Below are 14,676 nucleotides of genomic sequence, written 5' to 3'. Positions count from 1 at the left end.
ATTTTATTACATGTAGAGCAGCGCTGCGTGTCTCACCCATTTCCCTGACTCTGCTGTGCTCCGGCTCCGTTTTGTCCTCGGTGACGCTCTCCCTCCGGGGCTCGGCTCCCTCTCGCTCCCGGTCTCTCCGCGGCTCCTCGGGGGTTTGATTCTCCAGCAGCTCCTTCGAACTGCCTCCCCTGGTGAACGGTCCGGGCCGCGAGGTCACCGGCATCTCGCTGCGTTCTCTCGCCGCACTGCTACGACTGCCGGGAGAAAATAAATAAATAAATAACTCAAGTCGATCAGGATGTTTGAAAAGGAGAGTTTAACTACCAGAAGCCCGCGGCCTTGTTCTTTACCTTCCCAAAGTTCTCCTGGAGTCAAAGTCGGGGTTCTGTGGAGGAGTGGTGGAGGGCTGAGGAGAAGGCGTCGACTGCAGCGCAGAGTAACGATTGAGGCCAGCTGTCCGTGAGAGTTCTGTTATGGAGAGAAAAGGTAGAAGAGATATACATGACGTAAAGATCGTGGATCATTGGAGTCAGGTGTTTTCTGTATGAAGAGGGAAATAAAATACAGAATTCAAAGCTCATCAATAGGTAACATAATCTCCAGTGAGCTTTAGGATCAAACTAAAAGCATCAGTAAGCATCAACAGAGGTGCTTTTTTTGTTTTGACAATTTCTCTAACTTTCTTAAATCCAACACAGAGGTTTCAACATTTCTGTCATCACTGACTTTGGGCCGGTCACAAAGCTCAGATGATGCAGTGTGGCAATGTTAGGAAATTTCACATCTTGTCATCCAATCAAGTTGGGACTACAATGACTAATTACCATTATTTCAAGGAAGTTTACAATTGTTACATTAAGTAAAACCTGAATGGAGGCCGATAGAGAGAGAGTGCTCCTCCTCTGAGGCGCTGTCAGTGCGACTTTGAGCTGGCCTCTTAAACACAAGATGAGATGTGCTTTGTGTAATAAACACATTCTTTCCGAGTCATTTCAGGTCTGTACGATATCGGCAACGCCTGCCCATGAAATTGTCTCGCATCAGTCAATACACGTTTTCTTACCTGAGTCACTAGCCTTGGCTCCTCCACTGCTGCCCTTCACCCACGTGACTTGAGCCCGGGGGCCCAGCTGGATCTTTTCATCCATCTGAGGCTGCAGAAGGAGAATAAATTAAGAACAGGCTGCAAGCACACGTGGAAAACAGACAGCAAACCGGCAAATGAGGACAACATTTGAGACGAGATAAATGAACCCGCAGATACATTTTGATTGGCCCTTTAGAAATAATATAAATCTGCGTAGATGGGAATACACTCGTGTACCGTAACAATCTGCTGACAAAGCCCTCCGTGATATGCAGATTACTTGCTCTCTAATGATGCTTATTTTTTGTTTACTTAATTCTTCTGTTGCCCATCTATCCATCTTTTACACCGGTTAATTTGTATTCAGGGTCTGAAGAACCCACTGGTTAAAATCTTTGATTCAAGATACAAGTACCCCACAAAACACGCAGTCTTTACCATGTAGTGTACAACATGAATTGTCAACAGGAATGAGTAGAATGAGTGTCCTCCTAGTGCAGCTAACAGAAACAACATGGCAAGTTTCCTCCTGCAGGGGGAACTTGTTTTCTTTTCACAAGGCAGTACCTCATGCGTCCAACAGGGGGACTGAGTACTACTGAGCAATAACCACAATAATGTGGATCAGATGAGAGCAGGGCCAGTGAATAAGTACACATTATGAAACACAGGATTCCTCTTGGTGCCGTGTAAACTTTCTACTGAAAGAAAAACAACAACCTCCGGTGGAAGAGCTTCTGCTGGAAAAACGAACGAGAGACAAACTTGTCCCGGCAGGAAGAACCACCTCAGCGATTTATCCAAATTACAGTGCAGACCTGATAATATTCAACCGAGACAAAGCAGCCTGTCGTGTCGTCACAGATGTTCAGAGACGGGAAAATACAAAATGCTGGAACGGAATAGGGCTGAATGGATTCCAGGAAATATCACAGTATAAAACGTGTGTTTTTGGGGTGTTTAAAAAGTACAAACGTGGGAAGCCAGTGAAGGGTTTTTTAAACTTTGTTTGTCACATTTGGACTTGCACATCGATATAAATGATTGTTTGCGTACATTACAATGCATGAAATATGATCATTAATAAGGGATATTATTTTGAAGATTGTCTAATTGTATGCATATGAAGGTCACTGTTTTTATTAATGATTAATGTGTGAATGGAGTTTAAAACAACGTTTGCATCGTACATGTGGATGCCAGGGTACTGTTTTATTAGAAGGAAGTGTAGTTCTCTTGTTCGCCTGAGGTGGCGGCGCTGAACATTGACTTTTGAGATGGTAGAATCTACCCTTTTTCTGGAGAAGAAGAAGAATAGTGCCGCCCCTGAATCTGTAGGCGAATGAATGAGTAAAAAGGCACGAAAAGGTGTGAAGTAATAGAACTAACCAATGGAAGGGCCTAATGTAGCTATATGAATGTGTGAGATAAACTAACACGAGAGACTGGAAGGGGCTCTCTTGGACCACAGAGGCGGCAGGCAACTGGGGGACAGACTGTGAATCTGTGAGCAAGAGAAGGCCTCAAGCGAGAATGCATACGCTGTTTTTGTGATGAACCTTTTATTAAATACTTTTTAATTATTAATTATACCTCATCGCATTACGGACTATCACTTCCCATGATCACCCGGGATTTAAAGAATACATTTACACCAGCAAGTACAACACACTCGTCTTTGAAGTGGTTTCGTTGGAGCGCACAGCTGATAGGTTTGTTTACATGACGTAATGTAGCGCCTCTCTGAGGCCGACCGCGCTGCCATAGTCGCGGTTGTTGTTGTTGCTGCTGTTCCTCATCCAGCTTCACCCAACATTACATTTCACTTTTAAATAATGAAAGAGACGTTGTGCGACTCCCGTCAGTGCGCACGAGACGGACGGCCGAGGTGGTGCTGCTTTTTTCCCCACAATCAAATATACATTTTCACATTAAAAAAATGTTCTTCGACTTTTGAATATTCGTTAAAAGCCCTGGTGTGGATACTTGATCAGTGTCTAATCAATGGCCATCGGGGTTTCTCCTGATATATCAAAGTGAAAATGAGTCCAAAGAGAGGTGTGTTGAGCCCTACTCTCCATCTGCTCTTCTCATTTCTCAATATTTTATGCCTCTGTGTCTCGATTCCTAAAATGCACCTCGAGGAGACAGGAGGCTCGCCGGAGGGTCCATGAGCGAGGACACGCACATGTGAATACTCCACCGAGAAGAGGTGGCGAGGGAAGGAATGGAGGATGCGCAAACTGCAAAATGAGTAGAGTATTGGAGCGCTTGCTAGGTTCGTTTGTAAAAAAATACAAATAAAATAATAAAGCAGCAGCGTGTCTCACCTTGGAGATCTTTGGGATCTTGGTGGGGTCGATGGTCCTGCTGTTCTTTGTCATGGGCACAGTGTTCCAGGTCTCTTCTCTCGGCGCGCGTGGATCTCTCTGTTCTCGCTGATCTCTTTGATCTCTGGGATCTACGAGGCCAAGAAACACACACAAACACACGCATCACAAAAGGCAGTTTACAAATTAATTCAGTGGACATCTAATGGTATTTTCAGTCATTAAATGGAGAGTGAAAGCTGACAAAGTTTTGTGCTATACGTGATGACAAATTATAGGTCAGCTGACAGATGGGAGTGACTAGGGGGGGCTTCCTGTCGGCTGTTGTCACAATAGCATCTCTGCAGGCCATAGGGACAAGAAATCTCTCTGTATGCTCGCAGGCTTCCCGAGTCACTGTCGCTGTGCCGCCTCTAAGCCTTAAAGAGGATTTAGACTGCGGGTCTGACCTGGTCGTCTCTTGCTGTCCTTGGAGAGCAGTTGCTGCTGCACTTTTCTCTGCTCCTCCTGCTCTTCAATCTTTGCCTCTTTGTGGATCTGCTCGATGGTTTTCGGGCCTTGGTCGGCCCTCCTGGACACCCAGTTGTGCTGGAGGAATAACGAGAATCACAAAAGGCCTCAGAACTGAATCGAGCACTAGCTTCAGCTGATCCGAGCCTTTTGAAATGAAAGCCCAAATAATTGCAAGTCTTCAGAGTATCGGTGGGTTTTATCAAAGCAGATACATCAGTTCAAGATGTTTTTTTAGGCGCAAAGGAATATTCAAAGATGGTCAGTTACGCTCATTGACTAACTCAGACACATGTTAATCAGTTTTCACTTTCATTACGACCCTTCATTTGCTATATTAATATCCGTTTCATTCCACAAACCGAACATGCCGTTTTTGTTTGTCTACAAAGTGGATTTACTGCGCTGCCCAAGTAGCCATAATAATATTTAATTTGACGAGAGCGCGCACAGCTGGGCTCGAATCTGTGTTTCCAGCGTCCTGCAGGAGACAGGGACATTATTTTCAAACAGCTTGTGTTTGGTAAGGAGAGAATCACTGTGCAGATGTCTCTGTTGGGAAAAAACGGACACGACACTTGTTTGTTTCTCATTTTTGTCTCTGTGTGAACCCAGGAAACGTCCATGTGCCCTTCAACTATTCATACACACAAACATGCACAAACGTGTGTGTGTGTGTTTCCTGGGCTAACACAGAGACAAACATGAGAAACAAACGAGTGTCGTGTCCGTGTGTGTGTGAGGCTGAGAGGTCAAATAAACTAAACAACAAACTGCTGAACCGGAACAGACTGTGTGCAGGTGAGCGTTCATGTATGTAACATAGATTGACATATAGCTGCGGGACGTTGTGTGTGTGTGTAAACTGCAAGGTGCCATCAATGGTTTCACCACTGGCCTCACCCAATATTGTATATATCAAATTAATTCAAACATGCTTTGCCCAGTGTCTTTTTGTAGAGTATAATATTTTAATATTATAGGAAACCGATATGGGAAACTTGTATTCTTTTAATGCAGAGCTATCTGCTGTTCATCACCTTACAAAATAAACCACACACACACAAACAAAAACAAACACACACACACTCACCAATCTGAGGTCTACAATGTCTTGCAACATGAAGCGTATCCGAGATGACGTCTTCCTCTCCTTGACAATTTTTTCCATCTGATTGAAATACTGATCCATCCGAGGCTGAGGAAGGAAAGAGAGAATGAGGAGGTTCATTTGAGACATGAAGGTTATATTCTCAATTTCTCCATTGAATCTAATAGACAGCTGATTTCAGGGACTTCCACATTATTTCACTGAACTGACTGATTGGTCAGTTTGCTACTCGGAGCAGAAGCCGTCCGAACCGCCAAAGATTAAATTGGAACAATTTGGGAGATGGTAAAACTAAAACTGTAATAGCCCAGAAAGCACAGAACCAATTCACTGTAATGGTGCTGACATTAAAATGGCAATGTTCAGAAAATTACCACACTAAAAAACATGATGAAACTCATCTGAAGGACGAGATGAATTATTAACGTCTAAAACTGCGCCTTTATGTTGGGAAACAGCGTGAAAATCCTTCAGTAGCAAACAGAAAGTGAAACAAAGCAGAATTAACTTGCTGATGCTGAGTTCACATCCGTCTCCCTGCTGGTCAGAGGGCCTTCCTTTTGCAGGGTGACTGGGAGATGATGAGGATCAAACCTCACACCACAGTGCAGCACAGAGACAGAGACAGAGAGAGAGAGAGCAGAAAGGCCCTCAGGTCTAGTGTCTCTCCAAACATCTAAGGACTCTCGCTGTGTCCAACTGGGTGTCACTGATGTCAACAGGAGTCAGTCAGAGAGAACAAAGCAGAGCATCCGCCGTATGGACGCTCCCGTTTCCTCATAACCGGCATGAAAATGTTCTCCTCCGTCTCTTGAACTGAAGAAAACTCGGCCGGTGCGGGACCAGATCTCACCACAGATTTCTCGTTTACGCTTCCCTGGGCTCCCGTAGTTCACAGGAAACAGGAGAGTTCACTTCAAAAAAGTAAAACACCAACATGGCAGCTTGGCTTGTTGCGACGCTAACTTCCGAGGAGCCATACCGACACGCTGTGCTCATGTCAAAGGGCTGCGGATCCTTATGGATAAATCAGTCAACATCACTCTCTGGCTTTAGAAAAACTAGTTTCACTTCCTGGCTCAGGAACAAAACATCAGGCTTGCTCAAAGTGCGAGTGAGCTTCTCAATATGTTAGATATCCACTCTGTATATTTTATAATGAATAATAATGTTTATAGGATAGTTTACCTGTTTCCTCTTTTTATGCTAAGCTAAGAACGTAGTGGTATCAACACTCTGCAATAAAGCAAACAAACGTATTTCCCGAAATGTAGAATCTGTTTTTCCTCCTCAAGCTCTCCTAATAAATCAACGTCCTCCTTCGCCTCACCTTGGCCTTCTCAAAGTCCAGGTCCTTGCCGATGGTGGTGAGAAGCCTGCACAGGCACTCCAAAGACTCCTCGTCGTGGTTCTTCAGCAGCTTGACAACGCAGTCGTGCATGATGGCCTCCGTCAGCATCTTGAGCTTGAAGAGCTCGCCGATGAACCGGATGTTGCCGATGGAGCGCCGCCGCGCCAGGTCCTTGGCTTCCTGCAGCTCTTGCTGAAGCCGCTCGCGCTCCGTCGTCTGAGGGGGAACAATGGAAAAACAAATTCACAACACTTTGAGTTTCATTTCCCATCCGAGACTAAAAAAAAAAAGCTTTGGCACAGCCAGAAATTCAGCGTCACGCTTAAGTAATTTCATCGAGCAACAAACCGATGCAGCAGAGTCCAGCTCTTTCTGCTTCCTCTCAAACACCACGTCGTCCACCTTGTCTTTCTCGAACTCCTTCTGGCAGCGGTTTAGCAGCAGCTTGCGAAAGTTCACTGTAGTGTTGGGTTTGTCCGTCATGGTCACCTTGAGCTGCACAGGAACAGAAGACATGGATATAGTCAAGAAACAGAAGTATTGAAACAACTCCAGCACATCCCTTCACATTTCCATGTGGATTATTACCTTAAGTAAGCATGTATGCATGCTAAACTAATGCTTAGGGTTACCAACTGATTGCTATCATTTGTTTCATCCACATCGTTAGAGTTCCTTATTGCAGAAATGCATATTAAATGAATAGTGACCCATTTAAAGTAATGATTAAGAGATGACATATTTCATATTTTACGACAAACAAATTCAATCCAAATGGAAAAAGGCAGCCATCTTTTCACCTCGCTCTATTATAGATTGTGGGTGTAACGGATCTCACGGTTTCATCACAAAATGATATTGTTCACACTAAATCATCACACTGTATTGAACAGTGTTGTATTGCACAGCATTGTGTTGCAGTGATGAATCTAAACCCATCGATCGGTTTGTGGCTGAAACATTTAGTCAGAGCCGTTGACTGCACATTGAGAAGCAAAATTGGATTGGTTTCATTTAGGATGCTCACAAGTAGGGGAAACTGCACCGTCTGTGGATTTCAGGAAAGTTTACTTATCGGTGTAATAGAATTCCTGAGCCGTGAACAAACCACGGTCGAGGTGAGATTATTCGTTCACTTCCTGCCCGCTTCTTACCGTGGCGAGGCAGCGGCACATGTTCCCGTAGGCCACGGAGAAGCTGGGCTCGTCGATGGCCTTCTCAAAGACCAGGTCGATGACCCCTTTGAGCCGCTCTTCGGTGTCGATGGTCAGGTCCGTCACCTGCTTCATCAGCTGGTTGAACTTCTGAGGCGTCAGCTTATTCAGGATGCTGCGCACCTTCTTGAAGAGCTCCTGAGGGGAATAAGTCAATCAGGCAATTTTATTTGACGATTATCTCACATCGTTAAAAACTAGTTATTGGGTTTGCAATTATTGTTGGTTTTTGACGAAGATACCATTTTATAAAAAGGCGGATTTTCCAACCGAAGTAGGTACAATAACTTACTGAGAAATAACAGCTAAAGTTAGATCAGGCGATTGATTGTGCAATTTTCAAAAAATGTTAAGCTCTTAACTCAAGTGTGCTAAACTCCTCTTTTCCGTTTGTGTACAGGCATGTGTGTATATTTAGCTCTACCTGAGTATCTTGCATCGCAGGATCCTCTGCAACGACCTCCGGCCTCTTCATGCCAGGTTTCCAGGCATTCTCTGATTTTTTCAGCTGAATTTCATTCACCGTCACGTTCATGATGATCTTCCTGGGCGGAGGCCGCCGAGCCCCAATGTTCATGAGCTGTGAAAGCAATGAAAGAATACGACGCGTCAATATTCGCTAGAGCGACAGTCACAAGAACAACAAGGTTGCCGACAGTTCCCTGATGTCTTATAAGACAACAAGTCTTTGCCACATTAGGGGCTTGTGATCATACAGTCGTTTTCTGGCAGAAAAGCGAACACACGGCACTGGGGAGGGTTTCATTAAAGCATTTCAAGGAAAAAAAAGCACTCCAAACACAGTTTTAATGTTTCTATGTCAACAATAGCTTATCTCGACAACATGTCACCGCTCTACCGACCGTCGCATGGTAAAATAGCATCGCCCTTTTTGCACTTAGCTATCCATTTCGGCTACTACCAATTAGTTTGACTTTAATTTTTTCATCGCCACCACAGAGGAAGATCCGTTAGAGACGTCAGTGCATTAAGTGTCCGCCCAAAATAATACATAAAAAAAAATAAAAAATGTAAATGCTTCATTACCATGTGAAACATATGAAATAGGAAACCTGCACTGACCCTACAACGCAGGAGAAGAACAGATACACTCTCATGTGTTGGTGCATTTGAGTAGGCTTATTCTCAGACAGAGCTTAACTCCAAAAAATGTGTTTGGAGCTTTCCTGTGTTGAATCAGCCACTGAATACTTATGGACTTCAGCTGAAACCAACTGGAACTAAGTACCTCAAATCGTATCCCATTATCCTCAGACCATTAAGCAAAAGTTTGAAAGATGTGTCGTATCTATTTCATTTTTCCCCACCACTTAATTGTCAAATTTTCCTCCTATTTACGAGACAACCAGAATTCTTTTAAGAGGAAACCGAAAGTAGGAATTGGTGGAGTGTGTGTAACTTTATGAAAGATGGTGGCCGCTTCAACGTGCGTGTGTGTGTGTGTGTGTGGTTGAGTGTGCTCACATGACTCACTGCAGCGCCTCGTCCTCCGGTCATCTGCCTGCCAAAATCTGCGAAAGCAGGTGTGAAATCAGGTCCTCTGGAAATCACCCTCGATTCCACCACTCGAGGTGGCACCTTGTTTTGGTTAATCTGCGCAACACAAAACAGACACAAATCCATCATCACATCCACACACACACACACACACACACACACACACACAAGAAGAGTTGAACAGCAGGGGGAGCAGTGATCCCCAGAATAACAGTGGCAATAGGGTAAAAAGGAGTCCTGTGCATTTATGTGCATTTCTAACCCAGTGGTTCCTTAAAGGTGAGCCGTTGTAGATGACAGTCATACGACATTAATCAGCTCTTAGTTTGTGTATTTTCACTGTACTGGTGATAAATTTCTGCTGGGCCGGATTAGGGGGCCATTAAGAGAGAAAAGTCAAGACCAGATGTGGTGGGGAAGGAAGGAAGGAAGAAAGGAACGTGAGAGAGAGAGAGAGAGAGAGAGAGAGAGAGAAAGAGTGTGAGCGAGCAGGGGGAGATAGTTGTGGGGGAGGAGAGAAGAACAAATCCAGCTCTTTGTCTTTCAGCTGTCCTTGACTTCCTCTCGACTCGTTCCCACTGAGATTTAACTTTCTCCCTCAGAGAAAAGGAGACTTTGGGATTGTGCATCGCCGGTTTGATTGTTCTTTTTTTTTCCGGAGAGGTGGGGGAGGGGCATACGCTCTCAACACTGCCAAGTGTGACATAATAGCAATGTGATTTTAATCAAAACAGCATTTCAGCGGGCCATATGCCACATGCGCATGTGTGGATCAGAGGAATGAAGCAAACTGTGTGCTGCATCTTTGATCCAGTCGAACAGACTCATGTCTGAAACAATGCCTGTTGCTCTGAGCTAATGATGAAGAACCCTGTTTCATGAAGTTTATTCAAAACTAGGGCTTCAACTAATGTCTGCTTTCATTATTGATTAACTTTAATCTATTTTTTAATAGCTTAGTTTTTAAAACCTCAGAAAATTCGGAATAATTTCCTAGAGCCTCGAGGTGAGATTTGGAAATTGCTCGTTATGTCCGACCAACAGTCTAAAACCCAGACATGGAATAAACGACGGCATAAACAGGAGCAGCAAACCTTTACATCTGAGAAGTCAAAACCGGAGAATGTTTGTTGTGTAACAGACTTGAAATTGAAATTATTGACGGTTCTATTTAGAGAGCAATACACACCAGTATTGTGACCGATGGACAAAAGACAACTTCACTGTCATTTTTCATTTTTAAAGCTGCATTTAGAGAACGAAATAGACTGCACCGATCAGTTTGAAGGGATTTGAGCTTTAAGGACACTGGGGTCAGAGTATTCATGCAGGGCTATCTGCACTCACCTTGTCCAGCACCACGTCACTGATGGGCGGGAGACCCTCAGGCTTCTGTACGCAGGCGGGTATGAACTGGAAGCCCAACAGGAAGTCCCTGTTGTACTGGCGCTTCCCACTGGGCTCGGCCACGTCTGGGCCAACGAGCAAGGTTTGAGAGAAAAAGTGTAAATATATATAAAGACCGGACTGAAAATAACTGAAGCAAAAGCTACATAGAGAAAAGACTAGAACGTCAACACACAGAAAGTATTGATTGCACTGTTGAATGGGGCCTTTCTAACCTTCCGTGTCCTGCGGGGCCCCTGTGGAGTTCTCCTTCTCTCCGGGGGTGACTCCGCTGTCGCTGCTCTCCGTCTCGGATGTGTGACCCGCCCCGTTCCTCATGGGCTCCATCTCGGCCTCGCCGTTCTCCTCTGGGACAGCGGCGGTCTCTCCGTCCACCTCGGGGCTGCTGGCAGGAGTCGGAGCCGGAGCCGGAGCCGAGGCGAGGACTGACGGTAGGGGCACCGGGCTGCTGCTCAAAGGGGCCGACTGCAGGTCCTGGTCTCCGGCAGGCTGCTCGACTGGCCGGGGCTCGTCCTGTGTAGGAGGCAAGATTTGATTTTCAAATGACTAATAATCATCGCTAAGCATTATGCCCTGCTTTATTATAATTTAGCAGGATTGTAAATTCCTAAACAGCTTAAAAAGGAAAAATGAGGCCAATCAGTTTAATAAATGTAGTCAATTTAAGCAATACATTCCTGAGTGCCCGCTATATTGACAGAGAAAGCTAATTTCTCCTGCTTGCACGGCTGTGCCATCAGTGCCCACATATACCAGGATGAGCTACTGACGCCTGGACGGTTCCCGTTGGCCATATCCTCTTTCACAAACTAGTGTGTCAATATAGAACACTGAGGAGTTTGTTGATTCAATCCACATAACAGGTGGTCAATTTTCCCTTTAGCGGTCGCTGCTGCATAGCTCTCGTCCTATTTAAAGACTAGTAGCATTGACATTTCTCCACATAACGAACGCCATCTTTAATTGTTACAGAGCAGTAAGGAGGTCATCTGCAGACAGAGTGAAATGTACGGACACTTAAAGCAAGGGTTTAAATGCAGGAGGGTATAATGAGGGAAAGGGGACTCTGGGATGGATGAGACGAATGATTCATTGTACAAACAAAAGACGGAGGAGGAGGAAACATAGTAGCACAATAGGCTCGTTGCAGTAGGGCTACGCCTATGCTGGTATGATTTACTCCTCACCGTCACTCGTCACCATTTGAAATATAATCTGTACACGAACACCTCTTAAAAAGTGGAGAAAAACAACAAGTCTTCTTCTTCTTCCTAATGTTGTGTAATTAATGTTCTGTGTCACATGCTCAATTTGCTAGCCTGGCCAGGACACGCCAGGAAGTGATTTTCAATCTCAACGAGACACTAAACTTTCTTTGTCTTGCAAAATAAATAGCAGCCTTAAGCGGAGTCAGTAAATTTGGTCTCCAAGAGAAACAACTGAGGTAAGTGAGGTAAGTGTCCAGCCAGTATTGTACAGCCAAATATTATTGAAATGAAATTGTGAGACACACATGGTATGAATCCAGAAGATGAGTTGAACTGAACTTTTTTATGCCCTTAGATATTTTACTGTGGGTGGATAATTGTTTATTTCCTGTGTGAAATGCGTGTTTCTGCACAAGATAACAGTTGTTCTTTGCTCATCGTACTTGTTCAGTGAACCCTCAAAAGAAGCCATTTAAAAGTCGTTGACACTAGTTTGGTGCTGCTGTGAATATTCTCCCACAGTGACAAGCCAGGAACAAAACCATAAAAGAGAGGAAATGAGAGCGGGGAAAAGAGTTGATTTTATATACAGTGGGCTGGGTGAGCGATGAAGATGATGGATAACTACTCGCTGTCGCTCCTGAACGATAACAACACCCCAAAGTAATTTATGTCTGCTTCCCCCACCACACATGTGGAAACATTTTCTACTTCAACTATTGTGCACATTGTGCCTTTCCTCTTCTCTCTCTCACTATGTTATTCTATTTAAAGTCCAAATTTAGGCAACAGCCATTCAAAAAAGGTGACAAATGTATTGGAAAAAAGGTGAGTTTCACCGGATCTTTGTCAACAAACAAACCTGAAAGTATCCAGACTACAATTTAAACTTTAGCTGGTTCCTCGTCCTACATGGTGAGCCGTGTTGGGCCCCTTTTCTTACCTCATCTTCCTTTTGAGGTGCGTCTCCTTCAGAGATCCCTTCATTTGGTTTCCTCCAGCTCTTTGGTATAGCAGAAGCAGTCTGATTAACTTCAGGGAAATACAAAAGCAGAAAACAGGCCATCAGCCGCAGCCAGTCATCAAACAACACAACCACGATGGATTTAAATGATGACGATGTGCAAGAGAAACATCTTTTTGTCTGTACAAGAAAATCTGTCGGTCCACATTTAAATCTGGGTGAAATACATCCAGATGAATACATATTTAAAACAATTGTTTAAACCTAAGATGGATAGCAGATGGGTATAGTTGTCAACAGGATGAAAGCCAGAACAGAAAATTACATAAAATGCTTTATAGTTACTTTAACCAAGGCGTCTAGATAGTACTAATATGATTAACCTCTCCCATCTCTAACCAAACTAACACAAACAATTATTGAGCAAAACAAGAGGGATTAATGGAAAATGTTGTGAACCATTCTGTAGTTCTGAATCTTTCTATTCCTTGGCAAATAAAATGAAAATAATCTTTAGAACGTTTCTCATAATCCAGGTTTTTCTGAAGATGCGGGAACTAATCCCAAACTCTGACCATGCTGATGGTTTATTCTATTTCTTCTTGCGGGTGGGGAGGGTTAAGTGTGACAGCAGATTGTTTGATGAGATATTATCTGCAATGTGTGCTACATGGGCGTCCATAAAATCCTTGTTCATTCCTCTTGCAAATGATAGAGACACTTCATTTTGCTATGTTGCCATAATACCAGGAAAGTAGTGGACTCGTAAAAACAACCTCTCTTTGTGTCACTAAAAACAAAAAGAACTCTCAGCCAAAAGAGTACCGTTAATCACTCCTTTGTTGCACTTAAAACAAATTATCTAGGCTGCAATAAATTTGACAGTAGTTGGATAGCATCTGATAAATTACCTGTAGTGGGACTCTTCCTGCTGAGTGCTTGGTGCTGGGACTCTGTTTTGCTGTTGGTATTGCCTCCATGTGCCTCGGTCCCCAGTATGGGGACGATGTCTTTAGTGTCTAAGGACTTGCTCGGCTCTTCGGCCTCTGTCGTGGCCTGCACCAGAGGCGGAAGGCCGAGGGGGAGCATAACTGGCAAAGCTGGGGCGGGGCTTGAGGTCACGGTGACTGGCACCACGGTTACAGATGCCATAGGGTCTAGCGCAGCAGCAGCAACGGGCAACTCTGGCCTCATGTCAGAGGGCAACGTTTCAGAGGGGGCGGCCTCTCTGAAAGCAGGAGCGGAGGTCTGGGGCTGGAGTGCAGCTGAAGACGGAAGAGAAGGCTCATGAGCCGGGGCGTCCAGCTCGGTCCCGGAGTCCGCGAGGCCATTCAAAGCCTTGGGAGCCGGCGTTGGCGAGGCAGCCGGAGTCCGTGGAGCGTCTGAGAGAGGCTTGTCTGTGTTGGGAGTCTGAGGTGGTGGCGCCAAAGAGGGCTTGTGCTCCCCGACTGCAGAGGAGGGAGAAGAGGCGGAAGCAGTGGACTCCCGGGCTGAGGGACGTTCACTAATGTTGGCCGCAGATAGAGGGAGAGTGACGGGGGCGGTCACTGAAGCAGGGATGGGAAGCTCTGGTTCAACAGTAGAAGAGAGCTCCGTGACCGGAGCTTTGGCCTCAAGTCTCTCAACAGGGGCTTCAGGCTGCACAAGCCCAGGCGAGGAAGACTTCTGGACAACTGGCTCCAGTTTTGGCGTATCGTCTGGAAGAGGAGGAGTTCAGATAAACACATGATACAGTCGTCGAAGATAATATTTACATCGTATATCTTTAACTAGATATGGTGTGTGTACAAATGCTTTTGGATAGCTTCAGGCATACCAGACACTATTTTCCAGCATTTGCACAGAGGGTATTAGTTTAAACCTGCAGCCTTCAGCTCACGAATGAACTTCCACACATACGTAGAACTGGTTCCAAAAGGTTTGTCGAGACATGCGGGTGAAAATGTTTCAGCTAATTACTGGAAAAGCAGGGAGCCCTGCTGACA

General features: G+C 44.8%; 1 protein-coding gene across 1 annotated transcript in view; it reads right to left on the bottom strand.

The window, feature by feature from the left end:
• Window positions 1-14,676, bottom strand: part of eif4g3a (eukaryotic translation initiation factor 4 gamma, 3a) — a gene marked incomplete at its 5' end in the record, with an annotated part of 43,342 nt that overhangs the window by 5,618 nt on the left and 23,048 nt on the right. The window contains 15 exons of the mRNA XM_079218846.1: window positions 37-245; window positions 342-459; window positions 1,055-1,145; window positions 3,409-3,539; window positions 3,858-3,996; window positions 5,012-5,116; window positions 6,360-6,596; window positions 6,729-6,875; window positions 7,535-7,732; window positions 8,019-8,174; window positions 9,089-9,208; window positions 10,460-10,584; window positions 10,735-11,032; window positions 12,671-12,759; window positions 13,603-14,388. Of these exons, the coding sequence (XP_079074972.1) occupies window positions 37-245; window positions 342-459; window positions 1,055-1,145; window positions 3,409-3,539; window positions 3,858-3,996; window positions 5,012-5,116; window positions 6,360-6,596; window positions 6,729-6,875; window positions 7,535-7,732; window positions 8,019-8,174; window positions 9,089-9,208; window positions 10,460-10,584; window positions 10,735-11,032; window positions 12,671-12,759; window positions 13,603-14,388 (2,949 nt within the window). The remainder of the gene's footprint in view (window positions 1-36; window positions 246-341; window positions 460-1,054; window positions 1,146-3,408; window positions 3,540-3,857; window positions 3,997-5,011; window positions 5,117-6,359; window positions 6,597-6,728; window positions 6,876-7,534; window positions 7,733-8,018; window positions 8,175-9,088; window positions 9,209-10,459; window positions 10,585-10,734; window positions 11,033-12,670; window positions 12,760-13,602; window positions 14,389-14,676) is intronic.

This window comes from Taurulus bubalis, assembly GCF_910589615.1.
Source record: "Taurulus bubalis genome assembly, chromosome: 5".
NCBI lineage: Eukaryota > Metazoa > Chordata > Actinopteri > Perciformes > Cottidae > Taurulus > Taurulus bubalis.
This window is presented reverse-complemented; position numbering and strand designations above follow the sequence as displayed.